The sequence below is a fragment of the Corylus avellana genome, chromosome ca7 (assembly GCF_901000735.1).
Source record: "Corylus avellana chromosome ca7, CavTom2PMs-1.0".
In the NCBI taxonomy this organism is placed as follows: Eukaryota; Viridiplantae; Streptophyta; class Magnoliopsida; order Fagales; family Betulaceae; genus Corylus; species Corylus avellana.
Genome location: NC_081547.1, coordinates 9099128 through 9115992, shown reverse-complemented (window position 1 = coordinate 9115992; position 16865 = coordinate 9099128). Strand labels below are relative to the sequence as shown.

General features: G+C 33.4%; 1 protein-coding gene across 1 annotated transcript; it reads right to left on the bottom strand.

Annotated features, from left to right (window-relative positions):
• Window positions 1-3045: 3045 nt before the first annotated feature.
• Window positions 3046-4627, bottom strand: LOC132187712 (inorganic pyrophosphatase 1-like). Its single transcript, XM_059602117.1, has 4 exons — window positions 4383-4627; window positions 4154-4275; window positions 3857-4058; window positions 3046-3547 (listed from the first exon to the last, which is right to left on the bottom strand). Exons 1-4 carry the CDS (start codon window positions 4518-4520, stop codon window positions 3191-3193), a joined length of 819 nt encoding a protein of 272 aa, XP_059458100.1. The 5' UTR covers window positions 4521-4627; the 3' UTR covers window positions 3046-3190.
• Between the last annotated feature and the right edge of the window lie 12238 nt (window positions 4628-16865).

Genomic DNA, 16865 nt, shown 5'->3' with positions numbered 1-16865 from the left:
GAATGGTCAAATTGCAACAATTTAAAAGTTTAGGGGGATAAAGTGTCACTTTTTAAAAATTCGTGTTAAAAGTGCAAATGAATAGATAATTTAAAGTGGTAAAATGTATTTTTCCCTTTAATTTATTTGTTTTTTTTTCTTTCAGGAGGCGGGTTGCATTCAAATGATTTAATTTTAAAAACTAAAAATGTCAATTTAGTTGTTTTAGATCTTGGGAATAAAATCGTTAGGGCCAATGACATGACTACAAAGCTATCAATTAAATAGCAAGAGATAGACACGACTAACCCTTAATGTTGCCGTGCGTGAATTAATCTCCCAGCTATCCTTCTTCCAAGCAAACTCCCCCTTCATCAAGTTGTCCTTGCATTCCCTCTCCTCCATTAACCAGGGTGATATGGCCTCTTGGGTCCTATGTGGGAATGACCAATTGCTATTTAAAAAGAAAAAAAAATTAATAATAATAATAATAAGGTACTTTTTTTTAGTATATTAGTGAGATTTTACATTACTTTTAGAAATTGATAGAAGAATTTTTCTTAAATCCAGACAAAATTTTTTGAGCTAATTTGACAAAAATAGAAATCCAAGTAACGATTTGATATTGACACAAGCAAAAAAGATATTATATATTTGTTTCGGAACATGTTTTCAACAAAATCTTTAAAAATAAATTAATTTTAAAAAATATTCTTGGGCTTTTGACTCGTACAGAAAATGATCGACAGCATAAAATGGTCAGCGACTTTCAGCAACTTTCCGACAGTTTGAGAAAGAGAAACTCAAACTCGAAAAATTGTTTACTAAATTTGAAAATGAAAATTATTTTTCAAAATTAAAAAGGTTTTTTTTTGGTCAAATCAAAAATATTTTTAGTTTGACTATTATTTTCAATCGCATTAAATACCAAAAAAATATTTTTACTTGAAACCTAACTTGACATTTTCGCCCTTGTTGATATATATACATACACGTGGCTAAACGTACGTAGCATTGGATCAGGTAAGGTGTCACAATTTTCTCCAAAACTGGATTTTAATAACTTGTTTCCCTTGGCAGCATGAAGCTGCTGGCTCCATCACCAGTATATTGACAAGTTTCCATACGCCATTTTCTAGAGCAGTACCGAAGCTTTTTCTCTTTCTTTTGGGTGTCTTTCTACCACATACACCTGCTGGCTGCTACTATATATTATATTAAATGCTTATCTTGCGTGAACAAAATGGAGGCTCTTGCGCCGCCTGTGCAGCGTAAAGCAAAAAGATTTAAGGGCCAGAAAAAGTGGGAATATATAACTAAGCAAAAAGATTAAGGGCCAATTTTGTTTATACATCTTAACTATGTTTCTAAAGCATGAGCTTTTTTGAGCATTGGTTCACTAGTCGGCAAGCATTATATCTTTGTGTAATACTAATTAAATTATTAAATTTATGATTATTTATTAGTTTTTAAATTTTTAGAATAAGTAATAGTTTAACATTGTATCAAAGATGGCTTAGAAATGAAATTGCAAAAAGAGAAATTTGAATTTCCAATCATTTCGAGTCACCAAGATATTAACATAGCATGAAGATTTGTGTATGCATGAATGAATATCAAATGGTAGGCAGATGAGACGCATGCCAAGGAGTTTTGATTGTGATTGAGCAGATTGAAAACACACAAAGGATCCTGCTTAATTTCCAAGATATGGTTTGGTGATTTGGTGTCAACTGTCAAGTACATCTCCTATAACACCAAAGACAGGATGCAGCAAATGAGATAAAGGGCAGTAGATCGAGATAGTGATCACTGGGAGTCATGGGACAAGGACGGGGATTTTGACAACAGAAATGAGTGATAATGGCTGAATCCGGCCACTATGAAAAGATATGAAAAAGGCTGCTGCTATGGACTGGTCTATTACATTACGTTGAAATTTATAGGGAATATAAAATATGATGAGGAAAGCATTCCACTACCATAAACTGCTCTCGGAAATATATTGTGCTCTCATTTATCTCATTTATTTAATTAATTAATATTTACAATACAAAGGTCTCTACTTATATATTATAACACACTTGTCAAAGATTTCTTCCATTCATAATGTTGCCAAGGAATTGAAAGTAATATATATATATATACACGTGTCAACTACATCAAACTCAGTGTCCGTTTGGATTTGGAATATAAAAATATACGATTTGAAAATGCTTTAAGCATGTTCCAACCTGTGTTTGCATAAATATTGTGCAATGCTACACGCAACCAATTTCTGTTTCATATATTCAGGATGAATATTACGTGAAGAATAAGAATCGCATTTTGTTATAATATTTTGCCTTCCATTACTTGAAAGAGGGGACAAGTCCAAGTGGCGAATGAAGCGGATGTGAGTGGAAAACACAGTCTTTTCCCAGAATAGAAAGTCATGGAACCTTACGGAACACTCGCTTAATTTGCTCTGACATATATTACTAAACAGTCCAGTAAAGTATACAACCCCTACTTTCTTTCACAAAAGGATACAAGAAAGTGGAAGAGTAAAGAAACCTATTATTGCCTCCCTGGTGCTTGAAGGCTCAACTTTTATGGCGAATGAGGTCAAAATATATATATTTCTTGAAGGAAAATGCTAAATACAGAAAGGGTTTTTATAAATTTTCTATTACAAAGTGACTTAGTGGGTGACTTTTGCTGTTGCCTCTCCCATCAATTATCAATTACTGTAACACATATATAGCAGTTCCCACATCTCAGCACTGAATTTTTGTTTTCTTTCCCTTTTGCCACCACCAACTAGCTAGTATTCCCCCATCAAGTTTTTATATTTCAAGGTGATCTAGATATGTATTATGTATACATAAGATTGATGCTGATCATCATCTTTTCTCTTTCAAATATATCTTTTCTTAGTGCATAGGAGTTTTTATATTTCGAGGTTCGTGCCTTTCCATGCTCCCTCTGTCACATCTTTGTGCGACTGTATTTTTAATTTTGGGTTTGTTGTTAGGGTAAAAAGGTCGTGATAAGATGGGTAGCACCTAGAATCATCTGCAACTTGCAATCTGAGCAAAATATATAATTATATATTTATATAGTTGATAGTCATCCATTCTTGATAAAAATACAAGCTTGTTTTAAACCAAAACAGAATCAAAAACCCTGTGAAGTTGGCTAGTCATGGCGTTTGCCAAGGTTGAAGCTACTATTGCTGAACAGGGAGAGCATGAGGAAGGGCTTCACGAGCAGAAACAGAGATGGTCTGCAATTTGCAGTCGGCTGAAATAAATTGAGCGTTTTCTTCAATGGAGATTTTGTTGATAAGGCCTAGCAAAATCCGCTCAAGCTCTTCCCCGTCAACCCACTCGTGGATTTCCGCCTTAATAAGCAAAGGGGTTTTGCACATTAGATCCCACAACGGGAAATTCTTCCTTGGCATCACATAGTCTTCATCCCCGAGCTTCAAGCTTGGGCAATAGTCTCCACTGCCATCTCCAAGGTAGATGAACTTCTTCTTCCCCTCCTCTGCTACAGAGGCTTGTATTCTTTCAATTACTAGGCCCTGTTTTTCACAAACCATAAAATAATTAGCCAAAAAAATCATTAAAATATGTTCCAATCTTTGGACCCAATTCAAATATCAATTAATCCACGTGACATTCCTTAAAATTAGCCACGTGGATGTCAATTTAAGTCACTATAATTAACATCAGAACCAATTATATTATTATTACTCTAGAAGAGAAGTTTGGTACAATAATAATTATTTTCTTTCTATTTTTGACTACCCAAATTCAATTTCAAAAACCTTCTCAAATCGGTCAACAAGATGGTGTCAAGTCAGAAATTAAAATCATTTAATTTAATTTACCTTGCACATGTTTGGAGGGCAGAGGGTGCAGCCATGAGGAGATTTGTGGAAATCATGGTGGGGGAAGATCCTGAGCCTCCCTTCATCGTCCACAAAACTCGGATTCGTATTAATCTCCGAGAAATAATCGCTTAACCCAAGATGCTTCAAGATCGTCTCAATGAAAAACAGATTTGCATCGCTTACAACCCTCAAATCACACCTGTTATTGTAGAGAATTAATTTCATTAATTACAATGTCTAACAAAAACGAAGAAACAGAGATGTATGTATGTATATATATATGTATATACGCACCCTAAAGCATGGGCTGCTTTAATGGCGGGGATGACTTTGGGATGTATTGGTATCCGTTTGAGAACATCTACAACATCCTCCATGGTTTTCCCCTGCGCATGGAGCTCCTTCATCATCCTATCCTGTAAAGATACAGCCAAAATCAACATCATTAACAAAAACATATTCGAGGGGGATTAAGGAAAAGCATACAAAAGCATGAAACGCGGAGATCAGAAAACACACGTACCATGAGAGAGTTCCACGGCATGGTAGGGAGAAGCTCATTGAACAAGTCGGTGGCGCCCAGCTCGTCCACCACCCAATTGTCGCTGTCACAGTCGATGATCGTCTTGTCGAAGTCGAAAACCGCCACGATTCCGGCCATTCTTTGCTGCTTAGCTACGACGTCGTACGTACGAGGATTGCTCGGTTTTTCTCTGTTCCTAGTACGAAAACAATTTTTGTTGGTGCCAAGTGAACCCCCAGGACGAGGGTATTTATAGGGAACGAATTCTGTGATCGTGAAGCAGAGTAGTTAATTGGGATTTGGATTCCGAAGGAATATTACATGAATATTATAAAGTGCAGATCGAGGGTGTGGTTTGGTTAAAGCGATTAGGGAAGGACGCGGGAATAAGCGAATATTCCAGGGGAATTGAATTCACTTGGCCACCTGTGAAACGCACTTGGCAACAGCAGGGGGAATATTCGGGTATGGTCCCGTTTTCCGATTTTGTGGCTGCTAGAGTCGGTTGCGTATCACCCCCTACGTTTCCCAAATCCCATTTGTTTTGGTGCAAATTAAGGAAGGAATTCTAGGATTTGGCTTACCTGCCCTTATTTTAATAAAAACATTTATGATGTAGCTGTTCTCAAGAGGTAGCTCAATCGGTTAGGACTACGCCTAATGAAGCGGAGGTCACTAGTTCGAATCTCTCTCTCTCCTCTTGTGCGAATACATCAAAAAAAAAAAAAAAACATATATGATGTAGTTGAATCAATAGTCAAGATTAAATTTTTCAAAATATCTTTTTATTTTTTATCTCCTATTAAATACTTTTAAAAGTAAGTCAATTTTAAAATTCAATTTTGACCGTTAATTTAATTACAGCATGCAAATAACAGCATATAAGTCAGCTCCAGAATTTTAATCCAAATCAACGTCTAGTTTCATTGAATTTATATTCGCCCAAGGAATTATAAACAATTTTGACTGTTTATGAATAGGTGTGGTTCAAATATGACAGCCATCGACAGGATATGCCAAACCTTTATATATATATATATATATATATATATATACTATTTTTAAAAAATTAAAAATAAATAAATAAATAAAATTTGTTTTGAATCAGTGCATGGGCTAAACACTATCTCGAGTTGCTCAATTTGGGGAATTTTTCTTGCCTTTTTTTATGGGCTGGATGGCGATTGAAGATTATTCGAATTTTTTTCATTAAACAAAAAAAATAAAACAAAATAAGTGAGCGCCACATCAGCATTTTTTTATCATAAAAAAAGCCAAATAGGGTACTGGCATCGAAACGAATTAATAATTTTTTTTTTCCTATACAATGATAGATAATAGATAAGATTAATAAGTCCATTGTAGCTTGTCCCCATTTTCCTGTCTCCTTGGTAAAGTTGGATATTGCTTTCAAATTCTTGAAAAGTTATCCCACTACCGCAAATTGGCAAATCGGCTACTTGAATTGTGCTGCTGATGATGTATTTGATGATTAATAATCTCAAACCTTACTATTTTCTCCATAACAAACAAAACAAGAAAATAAATAACAAATCATACCAGTCGGCAGGTTGAACATCAATAGATTGTTACAAATTCGAATACTTGAAGTATCAAAAATAACTCAAAATGAAGGTAATCTAATAGATATAATGTGTCATGAATCTCTTTTATTTACGTGGATTGATAATGTTTTACGCTCCACATTGTCAACATGTTGAACAATGCATCTATTTAGGAAATATGATTTGTTCACGATTATAGGTTGTTGGGACCTTTAGATTAATTTTAAAATCCGGTTGTGTTTTATATGTGGACATTGTTTTATATATGCTCAAATTTTCTAGAAATTTAATCTTTGTTTCAGTTTGCTAAATAAAATTTTAATATTTCTTTAAAATTGAAATTTTTATTGGTGATGGAATATTAATCAATGGTCTATTTAAAATTAATCTAAATCCCAACTTTGAACATATTTACTTATCCATGCATACTAGTGTTGGCATAAAGTGGAGCCTTGTGATCACGGACGAGGGAGGAGGGATTGGTATTGGCCATGACCCCCTCCAATTCCTAACAACAACAAAATTTTAAGGTTATAAAAAATAAAAAAATTCAGCCAAGTGGCCCCTAGCAGCAAATTTGTTTGACTCTAGGCCCCTACCCATAATAGTTTCTAGCTCCGTCCTTGCTTGTGATGAAATTTCCTCTTCGTCATAGCATTGAAGATTGAAATATATCTCTATGGAGAAAATCAAAAGATTGGTAAACAATGGAGTTTTGAAATTCTTGCTTTAGTGACTTATTTTGTACGTAATGGTTTTACTGTTATGATTCGTGTGTAGTATTTCTTAAAGTGTGGCATATATACATGTCACATATAGTTTAATTAGACACAAGTTAATTAGGGTGTTCGGTAGTTTATTCCGAATAAAGATTTATTTGTGGAATGATAATTGAAATTAATTTATTATTCCTTACTAGAATGAATAGTTAAGGTAAAATTCTAATGAAGGGTCTCTGACTTAATTAGCCAATAAATAAAGAACTATATGTTCCATCTATATGAGCATTATTTGAGCATAAGTTAAAAAGACACATCTCTACTAAAATTCTCTTCAAGTTTTTGTTATCGAAATTATCTTTTCTAAAGTTTTTCATTTGATTATTATTTTTATGTGCTTGAATTGAGTGGGATCTTGTATCCATTAATTATTTCTGGATGCTGATGCAAAATGCCCCTTATCTACAAATAAATAAATAATTAATCTAGTATAAGAAAAAGAATAATAGGCCCCTTCTTTTTCCTCTTTGTGCTTTCTTGGATGCTTGATTATCTAAAAAGAGGTTAACAATGTGTCTCATGCATGTTGCCACATGCAAGACAATATAATTATCAAATTCCCAATACCTTTTTCCCATACTTTTGGCCCTTTACTTAATAATGCTAACAACGCCCACGATTGACAACTAGGCCTGAAATGAGATAATTATAATGGTATTAATTAGATTAAGATAAACCCTTAATGTTACCGTGCGTGAATTAATCTCCCCGCTATCCTTCTTCCAAGCAAACTCCCTCTTCATCAAGTTCCCCTTGCTGCCTTGCATATCCTCGATCTCCTTCCATAACCACTTAACCAGGGATCTTGAATTAGCTATAGGGTGATGTGACCTCTTGGTCCTATGTGGCAATGACGAGTTTCTATAAATTTATTGACCCCTAACATTTTTATATAATTTATATTCCTACAAAAAAAAAATTACTAAAAATGCAAAAGAAAAAAAAAATATATGGTGGGATGGGTGATCAAATCAACCCCTTAAGCTAGATGGTACGTAGTCGGGCCTCATAGACCATGTCCCTGGTGTGGTCCGATCAGCCCTCCAACTACTTCTCTTTTTTCTTTTTTCTTAAAAATAAGGTAATTTTTTTGGTATATTGGTGAGATTTTACTCTACTTCTTTTAGAAATTGAAAGAATATTTTTTTCTTAAATCCAGACAAAATTTATGAAGCTAATTTGAAAAAAATAGAAATCCAAAGTAATGGTTTGATATTGACACAAACAAAAAAAATATTACTATATTTGTTTCATAACATGTTTTCAACGAAATCATAAAATAAAATTAAAAAAATTATTTTTAGAAAATACTTTTTGACTTTTGACTTGTACGGAAAATGAGCAACAACAGAGAACGGTCAATTTGACAAGTTCCGACAATTTAAGAAAGAGAAACTTAAACTCTCGATAAAAATGCTTTACAAAATTTAAAAATGAAAATCATTTTTCTAAACTAAAAAAGCTTAATTCTAGATTGACTAGTATTTCCAACCGCACTAAATACCAAAAGATACGAAAATATATATATATATATATATATATATATATATATATATATATATTAGAACCTAACTTGACATTTTCGCTATTGTTGATATATATACATGCACGTGGCTAAACGTACGTAGCATTGGATCAGGTAACGTGTCACAATTTTCTCCAAAATTGGATTTTAATAACTTGTTTCCCTTTACTGCATGAAGTTGGCTCCATCACCAGCTCTTATATATTGACAAGTTTCCATTCCCATTTTCTAGAGCCACCGAAGCTTTTTCTCTTTCTTTTGGCTGCCTTTCTATCACACACACCTGCTGGCTGCTACTATATATATGTATATATATGCCTATCTTGCGTGCACGAAAGGAGGCTTGTGCAACGTATAAAGCAAACAGATTAAGGGCCAGAAAAAGTGGGAATAACAAGAAAGTTGATATGGAAGTTTATTGATTATTAAAAATGTGAGGGAGAGAGGACGAAATACTGAGAAATATTAGGAACTATATTTTTCTCTTGATACATTTCATTATAAACGAGTTTATTTATATAAGTGGTGGCACTGCATACTAGCCGCTATTTCACTACTTACAGCCGTTACAATGTTTTCTTTTGTTGTTTTGTTTCCTTTTCTTCCTTTGTCTCCTTGTCTTTCCTTTTGTTGCGTTATTTCTTTTTCTTGCTTTGTTTCCTTACCTTATATGCCTTAATACTCCCTCTCAAGATGAACAGTCCGATAGGAGTGTTGATTTAATTTGGATCTCTTGAATAATTGATTGCTATGCTTGAATATTGGAGCTTGACAATTGTGGCCTTCAAATTTAACTTGACTTCAGCAATTGTAACCGATAGGTTGTAATTTGAATTTTGGCCTTCAATAAAAGTAGATCTCATGGCCTTCAAATTTAACTTAACTCCGGCAATTTTAGCCGATAGCATGTAATTTAAACTTTGACCTTCAACATTTTTAGCTGATAACTCGAAGATCTCGCAAGGACTGCAAATATCAAACACAGTGATAATATTAAGGGAAAAATAAAAAATTAGTCCTTGTAGTTTACCTGATTTACAATTAACTCCTTGTGGTATCAAAATGAATTTAAAGGTCCCGAAGTATACCAAAAAACAATTAAGTCCCTATATATAGTCAAATTCCGTCCACTAATTTAACAGATTTAGTTAGTGTGACACTGACTTAAATATGACAAGTATCACAATTTTATTGGTTCTAACGTTTTATATTATCATAATCTGTTAAGTCAATGAACGAAATTTGACTATAGAGACTAAATTATTTTTTTGAATTACCTTAAGAACTTTTAAGTTCATTTTAATATTACAATGAGTTAATTGTAAATCAAGTAAACCATGAGAACTGATTTTGTATTTTTCTATAATAATAATAATAATAACGGCAATAAAGTGAAACAAATGTCCAGGCAGCACCTCCACGACAGCAATTTTTTTTTCTCGACACCCATCATCACTTCTCTCTCAATTTTCACGCTTACCTCCACTCTCTTGTCTTTTCTCCATTTTTCTTTCTTTTTCTCTTTCTTCCTTTCATTATATATATTAATATATATAAACCACGGGAGCCCCTACTATGCGGTCATGCTGCAAAAGGATTGTTTTGCAGCATCCACTCTTATAGTGACACATCACCAAGCTCATTTTGACAAAATAAAATCAAAACACCAAATAACAGCAAATTCACAACCAAAACACCACCGGCCAGCAAACCCACAACCAAACTACCGGCGCCGGCCAGCAGCATCCCACGGCGCCGGAGACTTTCTTCTGAATGTCATTTTTGATTGCAGGTCTTCTCGTCCTCCTCTGTTTTTCCCCATTTCGGTCGGATGAAATGATTTGGTTCTTCAAAGGTAAAATTCATCCCCTTTGCTGTTGATTCTTGAATTAAGTTGGGTATTTGATTTTGGGTGTTCTTAATCGAGTGGGTAGTGCTATGTTCTTTGTGAAATTGGTGTTGGTGTTTGGTTTGTAGTAGTGCTTTTGGGGATGGTTTGGCTGAATGGGTTTGGGATGGGGATGGTTTGGCCGAATGGGTTTTGGATGGATTTTAATGGGTTGATTGTTGAGAATATTTGTTTCCCCAATCTGGTGTGACCCACGGCCAGCGGGGGAGAGAAGAAGGAAGAAATGGGAGGAAGAAGAAGAGGAGTTGTCGGGAGGAAGGAAGAAATAGGAGAGAAGAAGAAATGGGAGGAAGAATCTAGTGTTTTAGGTGTAAGATAGTTTTGTACATTTTTCCTATGTGTCAATGTTCTATTGGGGGCTGCAAAAGACTACTTTTGCAGCCCGACCGCATAGGAGGTTTACTCATAAACCACCACATTGCTGGCTTTTATATATCTTTTCATGCCAATTTTTTTATACATCTTAACTAATTAAGTTTGTAAAGCATAAGCTTTTTTGAGCATTAGTTCACTCGTCGGCAAGCATTAGTACCATTTAGCTTTTTCTTTATCTTTGTAAGTATTCGAATACTACTAATTAAATTATTAATTTTATGATTATTTATTAGTTTTTAAATTTTTAGAATAAGTAGTAGTTTATGGAAAGCTATGCTTTTGCAAGAAAAAGAGAAATTGTGATTGTGTTTGTCTGTCATGTAAACTTCAACTGTGCACTCAGAATGCCTTGTATCCGATAATGCTCAAAATCAACGGCTCTAATATCATATATATATATATATATATATATATATCTTCGGCAGGAAAGAAGAAAGAGAAATTTGAAGAGAAACGCATCGGCCCTTAGTTTAAATGGCAGTGGATTCACCAGTGGAATTGAATTCTCTTTCGCTTTAAAGCGACTCCTAATACCATATTCAGCTTATCCTTACTTTAACTGTTCCGCTTGATCTATAAAATTTTCCGTATGAGTACAAAAAAACAATTTTTTTTTTTTTTTTTTTTGGGTGGTCTTATTAGATGCTTTTGGGTCCTTGCTTGATGGTGGGAAACGGCCAAGATTGGCATTATATATTATATAATATCATTGAATAGCAATTGTTGTGTCCACTCGGTCACATATAGCGGCAGCTTATTTTGTCTCAAAGTGTTGGCAACCGAATAAGCAAGCCTATGCTGCCATGTAGGCCTCCTTCATTCTCACGTGCCTCACGTGCATCTTTTGAAATCCAATCAAATCAAATCCAATCCAATTTCTAACAAATTTAAACTAGTTTTCTATGCAGCCCATCATCATGAACCTGGCCCAACTTCAAGTTTAACAATCCTGCTCCACCCAATACAACGGTGACCCAATTGTTGCTCCACCCAATCACCTAACAAATTAGTATTTATCATATTTTATCACATTCCACCCATCTAATCACTATGCAAGTAATGCTATGTAATACCGCGTTTCATTTATTTCTAGATCAATCTTTATTAAAAAATAAAATAAAGAATTAACAGCTAATATATATATATATATATACTTACAATTGAATTTCAATATCAAATAATTTAAAAATGGGTCCTAATATTTACTGTTTTGTGAAAAAAAATTATGGATAAATAATTTCTGACATGTAATAACAAATAGAAGAGAGTTTGTCCAAGTCTATGATGAGGATTGATTTTGACATGTTTAGGTAAAGATTGTTGTGGTAGTACTTTTTCCGGCAAAGGGCCGATGCGGGCCAATGTTCATTCTAATATTTTGTCACCAGGCCTGGGCTTAGGCCTGATCCCAGACATTACGAGCTGGGTATGTGAGGTGTTGCTTATGCACAAATTATTATTTTTATTTTTATTTTTTTTATTTTTTTATTTTTATCTATATGCACCTTGTTAATGAAAATTGTTGGTGCATTTTTTGGTTCAAAGAATTTTTGATTGGTGTGATCTGTATTTTTCGTTCTTCGAGGTACTCTTGATCTTCTTCAAGGTAGTGGCGGATACAGAAATTTATTTTAATAGGGGTAAAAATAAAATAATAAAACATAATGATAAAATAATTTTTTTTGTTCTCTTTATGTATTTTTATTATAATATGGTAAATACAATCAAAAAATAAATTCTAACACAATATGTGTATCACAAAAAGCATATCTATCTGACTTCATAAATATATGTCAAATTGATATATTAGTTAACATGTAGGCACTCGTACAAAAATAAAGGAAAATACAAACTACAAAGTGCCTAAAATTGTCTTCACGAGGTCTTAGAAAAATAAAATCATCAAATATTAAATCTGAATTGAAGCTTTCGAAAATTTTCTTTTCAATGTAGACAAGTAAATTATTTGCCAAAAACTCATCTTCAATTTTGTTACGTAGTTTTGTTTTAACAATTTTCATTACTGAAAATAATCGTTTAGTAGTTGCTATAGACACCAGAAGAGTCAAAATAAGACGAATTGATCTATCAATAAGATAATATGCATCTAATTTTCATGCCTCTATCAATCCTCAACATAATTCCGCATTGGAAGATAATCTTTGTAGTTTCGGATGATTAAGCATATTAACTTCAAAATGCTTCAACTGAAATCTCAAAATAATTTTTTCATGCTCAGAAAAATCAAGAGAATATTACTTCTCTACAAGACTACATATATCATCAATATTAAATGATTTATAATCATCATTTGGATCCAAAGTTAAACAAAGTATCAAGAGTTCCATTGTCCTTTCACCAAATCTACTATCGAGCTTTTTCAATTGAAAGTATATAGTAGCATTGAATATGTCAAAATGATGCTCTACCATAATGTGATCCCGTTGATAACGACATTAGCCTTCAACATAACAAGCACCCAAATTCGGAATGTCTATTTTAAATTACTTGGAGAAAGAGACTACTTTCTCAAGTAAATTATCTCAATCTTCACTTTTCAATTTTTGGAGGAGTGCTTTTGTACTAGAAACTAACTGCATAACATTCAAAATGTCTTGAGATTTTTGTTGCAAATGCTTACAAAAACAATCAGTAGTACCCATGATTTCCCTCATCAAATGTAAAATGAATATGAATTTGAATGATGCAATCATTTTATAAGCAGCATTAGCATCCACATATTGAGAGCAAGTGGATCCTTCTTTTATAATCTTTTCAAGACTGAACAATCAGGATTAAACATCCTTAATAGGCTACAAATAGAATGAAAATGAGAACCCCAATGAGAATCACCAGCTTGTTTCAAAATGCCAATTTAGTTAGCTCATTTTCTAGTTTCAAGTTCATCAATAGCTATCAAATGTGTTATATTTGCTTCTTGAGTGTTGTGCAGTTACGATGACGTTTACATGAAGCACTAACCACATTGATAATGAAATTCAAATTTGAGAAGAACTCATAAACATAAACTACCTCTCGAGATGCAGCAACTAATGCTAATTGTAATCGATGTGCAAAACAATGAACATAGTACGCACAAGAACATTCATTCAGAAATAATGCCTGCAATCCTTTCCATTCACCACGCATACTATTAGCACCATCATACCCTTGTCTATAGTGGCGGAGCCAGACCAAGATCTATGGACAGCATCATTGTGGTAAAGGTCGTAATTCCAGAGCAATTCATATTCGGGGTGCCGCTAAATTTTTTTTGGCGTCCTAAAAATTTGGTAATTCACACAATATATGCATCACAAAAAAAAATATCTATAAAACTTTATAAATATGTGCTCAAATTCATATATTAGAAATGTAATATGTCGGCCCTATATCAAAAAGGCATAAATAAAAAAATAAAAAAAATAAAAAAAGTGTTTAGAACTGCACTTTACGGTCTCTTAGAAGTACAAAATCAACAAGTATCGAAGCTCTCAGCAATTTCTCTTTCAATATAGAGAACTAAACTATTTGCAAGAAAATCATCCTCCATTTTGTTGCGAAGTCGTGTTTTAACAATTTTCTTTGCTGAAAATACTCGTTCGGTAGTTGCTGTAGACACTGGAAGAGTCAAAATAAAACGAATCAATCTATCAATAAGATAATATGTCTTTCATTTTTCTGTCTTTGTCAGTCCTTAGCATAATTCTGCAATAGAAGACAAATTTTGTAGACAAATTTTGTAATGCCAAATTAGTAAGCACATTAAGTTCAAAATACCGTAACTGATATCTCAAATTAATTTTCTCCTGCTCAAAAAAAATCAAGAGGATAATACTTCTCCGCAAGGATACATATATTGTCAATTTTAAAGGATTTATAAGCATCTTTAGGATTCAAAGCAAAACTAAGTGTCAAAAGTTCTATCGCCTTTTCACCAAACCTATTATTAAGCTCTTGCAATTGAAAGTCTATAGCAGTATTGAATATGTCAAAATGATAATGATGCTCCATTGTAATGTGATTCTTTTGATTACAACCTCAACCTTCAATATAATGAGCACTCAAATCTAGAATGTCAATTTCAGCTTTATTGGAGAAAGAGACAATGTTCTCAAGCAAATTATCACAACCATCATCTCTCAACTTTTGGATAAGTTTTTTTGCAATGGAAACTGAATGAATAGCATTCAAAATATCTTGAGATTTTTGCTGCAAAACTTGACAAAGAACATCAGTAATGCCCATGATTTCATTCATTAATTGTGAAATAAATATGAATTCGAAGGATGTAAGCATTTTATAAGTAGCCTTAGCATCTCCTCGTTGAGAGTAAGTACCTCCTTCTCTTCCAACATCTTCAAACATTGTACAAGTAGCATCAAACATCCTTATTAATTAGGCTACAAATAGAATTAAAATGAGAACCCCAACGAGAATCACCAGCTTGTTTCAAAGTGGCAATTTGGTTAGCCCATTTTTTCTAGTTTCAAGCTCACCAATAGCTCGCATATGTTCAATTTGTGTTGCATGAACAGCTTGTAGTTGATCATAACGTTTACATGAAACGCTGGCCACATTGATAACGAAGTTCAAATTTGTGAAGAACTCATGAACATAAGCCACCTCTCTAGATGTAGCAACTAATGCTAATTGTAATCGATGAGCAAAACAATGAACATAGTATGCACAAGGATAATCATTAAGAAATAATGCTTGCAATCCTTTCCATTCACCTCACATGTTACTAGCACCATCATATTCTTGTCCACGGATATTTTGAATATCAAGGCGATGACAAGAGATAACATCAGATATTCTATTCTTTAGAGTCAATGCCGATGTATCTTTAACATAAACTAGATCAAAGAAACATTCTTGTATAAAACCATCTTTGTCAACAAATCTCAAAACAATAGCCATTTGCTCTCTCTTAAAGTCATCTCGTGCCTCATCAACAATGATGCAAAATTTAGAGTCTCCAATATCTTCACGAATTTTATCTCACACTTTACTTGCAATGACTTGCAAAATCTCCTTTTGAATTGTATGTGAAGTATACTTCGCAGATTTTGGAGCATTTTTCCAAACAATATTTGCAATTTTATCATTATATGATGCCAAAATCTTAATCATCTCAAAAAAATTACCTCGATTTTTTGAATCAAGAGACTCATCATGACCTCTAAATGCACATCCTAGAAATGCAAGCCACCGAACAACATCAATAGAAGTTTTCACACGTAGTCGATTATTTAGAATTTGTTCGGTACTTTGTGCATTCAAAACTTTATCGATATGCCGTGATTAATTTCATAAATCCTCATAAGATTTCACAACATTATTATGAGGTGAACAACAATCCTCCCCAATATGAGTCAAAAAGGCACAATTTTTTTTCCCTCATGAACCTTTCTCCAATTTCTAAATCCCTTAATAGTAAATACATCCCATCCAAGACGTCCATCTCTTTTCATAGTAAAAAGATAATATGGTAGACAATATGCAGCATCCTCAGAACGAGAATACTCAAGCCAAGGAAATTGTGTGAACCAAGAGGCTTGAAAACGACGAGGGTGACTTTATTGTCTAGAAAGTGGATAATTTGTAAGAATAAAGTGATTCGGACTATCTTTCAAATAAGCCCGTCTTATTTCATCACGTTGATTGACTGGATGGTCCCACATCTGAGGACGTAATCTTGGATCTCGGTCTATAGAAGAAACATCAACTTCATTAACATTAAGTGTGCATGATTTAAAATGAATCTCTTGTGTTTCCGCAATTGGAGATTAAAAAGGATGTTCTTCATCTTCAACCTTTGGAGATTTGAGATGACACTCATTGGGATTTGAAGTTTCAGCATTAAATTTCAACGGTGTATTACTTTCCGAAATGTCAGCTTCTTTCCTTTTGAAGAATGAATCAATAGTTTTAAAGTTTGACATAATCAATAGTTTTAAAGTTTGACCCCGTAAGAGACAATCAAAGTTTATAAACATTAAACAACAAAATAAGCAATCATACGAATATTAAAGTTTATTCAATCATTCAAATTAATAATGAAATTAAATTAATGTTTAATAAAAGTTTATACGGATATAAGCAACAAAATAAACATTAAAGTTTAAAACCCATAAATTAAACAGAGGAAAAACAGATGATGAATAAAAGATGTAGCACAAAAGTTTAGGGTTTAGGAAATTACTAGGGTTGTGACTCACCTAAGAAGATAAATGGTGCAACTTTTTCGTTGAAAAAGGAAGGAGAAGATGAAACGATAATTTTTGAAGAAGAGCAACCGGAGTGATTAGAGAAAGTCACCTTGAT

Coding starts and splice junctions, on each gene's coding strand:
- LOC132187712 (XM_059602117.1), bottom strand. CDS start 4,520: ATGGCCGGAATCGTGGCGGTTTTCGACTTCGACAAGACGATCATCGAC. Junction 4,276..4,382: donor TGCCGTGGAACTCTCTCATG/GTACGTGTGTTT, acceptor GTATCTTTACAG/GATAGGATGATGAAGGAGCT. Junction 3,548..3,856: donor GCCCTCCAAACATGTGCAAG/GTAAATTAAATT, acceptor TGTGAAAAACAG/GGCCTAGTAATTGAAAGAAT.